We start from the raw sequence: 7,077 nt of genomic DNA, 5'->3' as shown, positions 1-7,077 counted from the left end.
GCACAGCTCAGGGCATGGTTCAGGGCACAGCTCAGGGCACTGCTCAGGGCATGGTTCAGGGCTAAAGGCACGGCTCAGGGCATGGCTCAGAGCTCAGGGCATGGCTCAGGGCATGGCTCAGGGCTCAGGGCACAGCTCAGAGCATGGCTCAGGGCACAGGGCACACTTCAGGGCAGGGCTCAGGGGGGACAAGGCACAGCTCAGGGCATGGCTCAGGGCACAGCTCAAAGTTCAGGGCTTAGGGCACAGCTCAGGGCTCAGGGCACAGCTCAGGGGGGACAGGGGACTCAGGGTATGGCTCAGGGGGCACAGTGAACAGCTCAGGGCACAGGATGGGACAGCTCAGGGGGGAGAGGAAAGAGGAGGGGACAGAGGAGAGGAGGTGACACAGGAGAGAGGAGAGGACAGGTGACAGTTTCAGGGGAGAGGAGAGGACAGGAGAGAGGAGGTGACAAGGAGGGAGAAGGTGCTCAGAATAGAGGAGGTGACAAGAGAGAGGAGGTGACAGGAGAGGAGAGGAGAGAGGAGAGGAGGTGACAGGAGAGAGGAGCTGACACAGGAGAGAACAGGAGAGAGGAGGGGACAGGAGAGAGGAGCTGACACAGGAGAGAGGAGGGGACAGGAGAAAGGAGCTGACACAGGAGAGAAGAGGTGACAGGAGAGGAGGTGACAGGAGAGAGGAGCTGACACAGGAGAGAGCAGGGGACAGGAGAGAGGAGCTGGCAGGGGACAGGAGAGAGGGAGGAGGTGCCCAGGGGACAGTTCCAGGAGAGAGGAGGTGCTCAGAACAGAGGAGGTGACAGCGGACAGGAGGGAGAAAGGCCTGAGGTTGTCACCCTAGCTGAGAGGAGCTGTCAGCCCCAAGAAATGACACCGAGCTGTCCCTTAGCCCCTTGCAGTGCTCCCCACTGGCCTTACCTGCTGGCAGAGGTGCCCAGGTGAGGGGTGCCCCCCATGCCCCCTCAGCCCCCCCAGGGCCGTACCTGGCTCTCAGGTAGTACAGGAGGTGGTAACCAATCTTGGGCTGCTTCTGGTAGAGCTCAGAGAGGAGATCCAGCAGCAGGGAGAAGCCACTGTTGTCCTCCTGCATCTGGCACAGGTTCCTGAGGAAGGAATTGTCACATGGATGAGCTTCTCCACAGGGAAATGCCATTCCCAGTGCCAGGTGGTCCTGGACATGGGGACATCTCCCCCCTCCCCAGGAGTTTCAGTTCCCTAAACTTCTCCGAACATTCAGGTTTTCCTGTATCTTCCACCTAAAAAACACCACAGAGGCAGAAGGAAGCAATAAACTCTTGGGATTCTGGGATCAGCACTGGGATCCAGCAGCAGGGCTGGGACAGGATTGGAGCCAGGGAGCAAACAAGCCCTAAATTATCCAGGAATCTGGGAAGAGACATACCTAAATATTAGGTAGAGAGGTTTTCCCACGGATTCCTCCAGGGACCTGTGGGACAAACAGACACTCTGAGCTGCCTGGGCACCCACATTCCGTGTTTGCCCAGGAATGGCATGGAAAAGGCCTTGGATCTGGCTGAGGAAACCCTGGAGGGAGAGCACTGGGTGCTGCTTTGTGTGAGGTCAACAGAGGAACTTCCCAGACTGGTAAAACCCCAAATCCCAACGGGAAAGGATAAGACACAAACACAACTCCCAATCCTTACTCCTCTGTGATTTCTTCTGGCAGAACTTCCCCACGGAAGTGAGCCTTGAACAGCTCCTGGAGGCAGGAGGCAAGGCCAGAGAGCTGCTCCGAGTCAAAATCCTCCTGGGAGAGGGAGAGAGAGGAAGGAATGAGAGCAGAAATCCTGGGAAGGGATATGGGAGCATCCTCTTCCTGCCCAGCACAGGTGTGGTGGGAAGGGATATGGGAACATAGCCCAGATCCCTGCCAGAAATCCCAGATCCCTGACAGCAATCCCAGATCCCTGAGAGTGATCACAGATCCCTCACAGCAATCCCAGATCCCTGAGAGTGATCACAGATTCCTACCAGCAATCCCAGATCCCTGAGAGTGATCCCAGATCCCTCACAGCACTCCCAGATCCCTGAGAGTGATCCCAGATCTCAACCAGCAATCCCAGATCCCTGAGAGTGATCCCAGATCCCTCACAGCACTCCCAGATCCCTGAGAGTGATCCCAGATCTCAACCAGCAATCCCAGATCCCTGAGAGTGATCCCAGATCCCTCACAGCACTCCCAGATCCCTGAGAGTGATCCCAGATCTCAACCAGCAATCCCAGATCCCTGAGAGTGATCCCAGATCCCTCACAGCACTCCCAGATCCCTGAGAGTGATCCCAGATCTCAACCAGCAATCCCAGATCCCTGAGAGTGATCCCAGATCCCTCACAGCACTCCCAGATCCCTGAGAGTGATCCCAGATCTCAACCAGCAATCCCAGATCCCTGAGAGTGATCCCAGATCCCTCACAGCACTCCCAGATCCCTGAGAGTGATCCCAGATCTCAACCAGCAATCCCAGATCCCTGAGAGTGATCCCAGATCCCTCACAGCACTCCCAGATCCCTGAGAGTGATCCCAGATCTCAACCAGCAATCCCAGATCCCTGAGAGTGAGAACACTGAGTGATCCCAGATCCCTGAGAGTGATCCCAGATCTCTGCCAGCAATCCCAGAACACTGAGTGATCCCAGATCCCTGAGAGTGATCCCAGACCACTCCCAGCAATCCCAGATCCCTGCCAGCAATCCCAGATCTCCACCAGGCATCCCAAACCACTCCCAGTGATCCCAGATCCCTGCCAGCAGCTCCTGGGGACCCTCAGGCACCAGGACACGGAGCATGGATGGAGTGACCTCCCATCCTGGGCCTGGGCTGAACATTCCAGGCTCCCACACGGATCCCACAGGGATCTGTAACCCCCAAGTCTGTGTGTCCCAACTCCAGTGGCACAGGAGCAGTGAGTGGGAATTCATCCCACCCTGTCCTGCTGCTCCCAGTGCTGTGCCATTACCTCCAGGACCTGATCCACGATTTCCTGCATGACCTCACACTGAGCTTCCGTGTCGCTGCAGCACGAAAACAAGAGGAAATCCAAGTTACTGGGGAAGATTGGGAGAGCAGGGACAAGGGAGCTTTGGCCCCAGGGCTGGGAGGATGGGAACAGACTGGGAGGAATCTGCCTTGGAGCTGCTTCCAGCAGCACTCGGAGCTGCCTGGAGCGACATGGACACGTGAAGTGATTAAAAGCAGGAGATTAATTGCACTTCAAGCCATAAATTCCATGAAATCCGTGGGCTGAGCCAAGGTTTGCTGGGTGGAGCTCGCTGCAAGGGTGTTGGGAATCCAGGCAGGAGGAGAGGGCCATGGAGAAAACGTGGATACAGGTGTCCCTGCTCCATCAGGGATGCACTGAGCATTCCAAAGCCTCTGCAGCCTCTCCCCACCCCAATCCAACACCAGAGGGTGAAACTCGGAGCCTTTTCCCTCCCTATCCTTGATCCAGAGCCACACTGCAGCTCCCAGGAATTCCTCCTGGCCTGAGTCTGCTCTAAGGCTCTTCACCAGCACCTTCCCAACCTCTTTTCCTGCAGGAATTCCCTGAGTCAAAATCCTCCTGGGAGGGAGAGGAAGGAATGAGAGGAGAAATCAGGAGCTGAAACCCTGGGAAGGGCCATGGGAGCTGCAGGAGCTCTGGGAAAGGTTCTGGAGCTGGAAGGCCTCGGGAATGTTGTCCTGGAATGACCCATGGGAAGGGGAATGTGCCCAAGGGCACCGACCTGCCCTTCTGCAGCTGCAGCACTTTGTCCTTCAGGGATTCATCCAGCTGGTCCAGGAAGGGAGTGATGTCCACAGGCTCCTCCACAATGGTCTCCTTGATGGGATGAAACCTGAACTCCCTCTTTTTCCCTAAAACAGGGATAGCCACGGTGGAACAATGGATCTTCCCAGGGGTGAGGAGCACTGGAGGCAATGCCTGTCCTGGCAGTGTCCCTTCAGATCCTTCCCCCTTGGAGATGTGTCCAGGTGACAGGGAGGAAGGTGGGAGGGGACCCAAACACAGGAGGTGTCCAGGATTGTGTCCCTGGTCAGTCCTAATCCCAGACCTGATCCTTCAGCATTCCCAACTCGGGATCCCAAACACGTGGGATGAGCACTCAGTGCCACATCCCAGGCCCACGTCCCCTTCCCACTGCTGGGAAAACTCCTTGGCATGGCAGGAAACACATGAGGGTCCAACCACTGAGGCTGGAAACAGCTCCAGAGGGATTTGGGTGAGATCAGTTGGAATCTGGAGAGGACACACGGGTGGAAAAGTGTTCCAGGCTCTAGAGAATGGCCAAGCAAGACAAATCCAACAACTCTTCCCTTTGGGCACAGATCCATAGCCAACCCACTGGCTCTGGGGGCTGGGAAGGAGCACCTCAACACCCTCTCCTGCAGGAGGAAAGATGGGAAAGATCTTTCCCAAGGGATTTGCTCTAGGGAAAGTGGCTCTGAGGGAAATGTGTTTACAGCTAGTTTTCCAAGAGGGATTGGGGTTGGAAGCTCTGATCCCTCCTCACCTTTGCTGTTCAGGTCCTCCTCATCATCACTGAACGCGGCCTCGGCGTTGTCATAGCAACCATCGTCCTTCTCAGCCATGTGGTTGTCCATCTCCATGGGAACAGGCTCCTCGATTTTCACTGGGGATGCAGGGACAGAGGTGAGGCTGCCCCAGGGCAGGGCAGGCTGTGCCTCTGAGCCACCTCTCCCACAAAAAAACCTGCTCCAGGAACGGGAGCAAAGTGCTTGGGAATGGCAACAGGAGGGGCTGGGCAGGGGAAGGATCCTGGGGAAGCTCAGGAGTTCCATGGAGCAGAGGGAAGGGACAGTGTGCACCTGCAGTGAAGTGACCACAACCCCCTAAATCCAAGCCCTGGTCACTGCTGCTGCTGCAGGAATTCCAGGGAAAGGCTCAGCCCTGGGAGAGCAGGAGCAGCCATCCCTTCTCCCATCCCCTACCTTCGATGGGGGGAGAGGGAGAACTGCAGAACTCTGGGAATTTCTCCCTCAGCATCGCACGGAGCTCCTTGTCCAGCTTGGGGTTGTCGAAGAGAGGAGCCAAGTGCCTGGGACAGGGGCAGAAGGAACAGGGATGAGGAGGAGTTGGGATGGGGCATAGCCTTATCCCATTGGGAATGCTGTGGGGCTGATCAGGGTTTGCCATGGAACACCAGGTCCCACCTGCCCACCAAGAGTGGGAATGGGAGAAGAGGCCTGGGAAGGAAGCTGGAGCATCAGGACCAGCTCAGCCCATGGGAATTCCTACTGGTCCTTCACCCCCTCATCCCCTTCCTTCAAGAAACAGCTCCAGGACAACCCTCAGCACCAGGAAGACACCACTGGAGCTTCTTCCTGACACAACTATGGATTCTCCCATGGTTCATGGACAGCACAACCACCCTTGGAGCTCTGGGAGGGACCCAGGGAAACAGGTGCAGCTGTGCCAACGCAGGAAAATCCAGGGAAATGTAGGCAAAATGCAGCTGCCTTACGCCAGGACTCGCTTCTCCACGATGTGGGTGAGGGAGTTGAAGACTCCTTGCCGGACGTGAGCTTCCAGAGGGGGATAGAAATTGGGAATGATCTGCAAGGGGAAGAAGGATCATGTCAGTGGCAGGAAATCCTCCGGGTCGGAGGCTGCAGGAGTTGGGAGACATCAGATGGAGGTGAGAACACTCAGCTGTGCCCACACTTTGGTCCTGGAGGGAGTGAGGAATCCTCTCTGGATCCTGGGCCATCCCAAGAACCTCCCACCCAGCTCCTCTGCCAGGAGCCAGCAGCTGGTTTGGACTGGGAGGGACTGGAACGTGCAGGGTGTGAGGAGGAGGAGGAGGAGGAGGCAGAGAGTGATGCAAACCAGAGCATTTTCCAGTGCCGTGGACACTCTGCTTCCAGGAACTACCCTCAGCTTGGGATCCAAGTCCTGGAAGCAGCAGCTCCTGGCACTGCCTCCCCCAGCTCTAGCTCTGCTCCCAGGGGTGGGAGATGGTGGCTCATCCCTTGCTGTGGGAAAATTCTATTCCCCTTTGGAATGGTGTTGAGCCAAGCACTCCCTGAGCAACTCAAGGGAACAAGCCAGAAGCCTTTTCCTACATGGTTCCAGAAGGATTTGCTGGCAGTGTTGCCTTCCCATAATGAATGGCACGTGGGCCCAGTGCTCCAACCTCCAGGAATGGCTCTGGAGTTAGCCAGGAGGGTCCAGCAAAGCCTGTGCTCGTGTAAGAGGGGGAGAATTGGCACTGAGGGGAAAAATCCCACCCTAATTTGGGACAGGGATCAAAGGGATCGACAGCCACTCTGCAATCCAGAGGCTCAGGGCAGATCCTGGGTGATACCCTGAGGAATGTGGGGAAAGGAATCCCCAAGGATTCCCTTTTTGGCTTGGGATTTGTGGCCCGCAGAGGTTGCTTTCCCAGCCCTCACCCCTGATATTCCCTGGAAAACGAGGGGCACTCACCCTGCACATGAAGTCCAGCAGGGTGGCCGTGATGGCAGGGTGAGGCTTCATGGAGTGGTGCATCACCAGGATGGCAGGTTCTGTGGAGACAGCAGAGTCAGACCCCCAGAGCTGCCCAAATTCCCTGTGCCCTGGGCAGATCCATCTGCTCCGGGAGGGATCTGGACAGGCTGATCCATGGGATCCACAGGCTGAGGCCAGTGGAGAGTCAACAAGGATCAACCAGGCCAAGGGCAGTGTGGGCACCAGGGAGGCACTTGGAGCCCACGGCCTCAGGCTGTGCCAGGTTGGACATCAGGAGGAATTTCCTCATGGAAAGGGTTGTCAGGCATTGGAACGTGCTGCCCAGGGAGGTGGTGGAGTCACTACCCCTGGAGGTGTCCCAGGAACAACTGGACATGGCACTTAGTTCTCTGATCTAGTTGACCTTGGAGATCAGTCACAGGTTGGACTTGATGACCTCAGAGGTCTTTTCCAACCTCAATGATCCTGTGATTCCATGAGGAAACTTCCTTCTTTTGTGCCCTTATCTGCTGGGCTTTTCCCACCACATCCCTCCACCCCTGGAAGGAATGGAAGGATGGAGTCCATCCAGAGGAAGACCCTCATGGAA

General features: G+C 56.7%; 1 protein-coding gene across 1 annotated transcript; it reads right to left on the bottom strand.

The window, feature by feature from the left end:
- Positions 1 to 918: 918 nt before the first annotated feature.
- Positions 919 to 6,544, bottom strand: LOC103812016 (integrator complex subunit 3-like; the record flags this gene model as incomplete). Its single annotated transcript, XM_009085022.1, has 9 exons — positions 919 to 1,103; positions 1,403 to 1,447; positions 1,665 to 1,768; positions 2,976 to 3,030; positions 3,742 to 3,871; positions 4,528 to 4,647; positions 4,967 to 5,073; positions 5,500 to 5,591; positions 6,465 to 6,544. Coding segments are annotated over 9 exons (918 nt in total), but the record flags the coding sequence as incomplete, so codon positions are not given.
- Positions 6,545 to 7,077: the final 533 nt, after the last annotated feature.

This window comes from Acanthisitta chloris, unplaced genomic scaffold (assembly GCF_000695815.1).
Source record: "Acanthisitta chloris isolate BGI_N310 unplaced genomic scaffold, ASM69581v1 scaffold32001, whole genome shotgun sequence".
Lineage (NCBI taxonomy): Eukaryota > Metazoa > Chordata > Aves > Passeriformes > Acanthisittidae > Acanthisitta > Acanthisitta chloris.
This window is presented reverse-complemented; position numbering and strand designations above follow the sequence as displayed.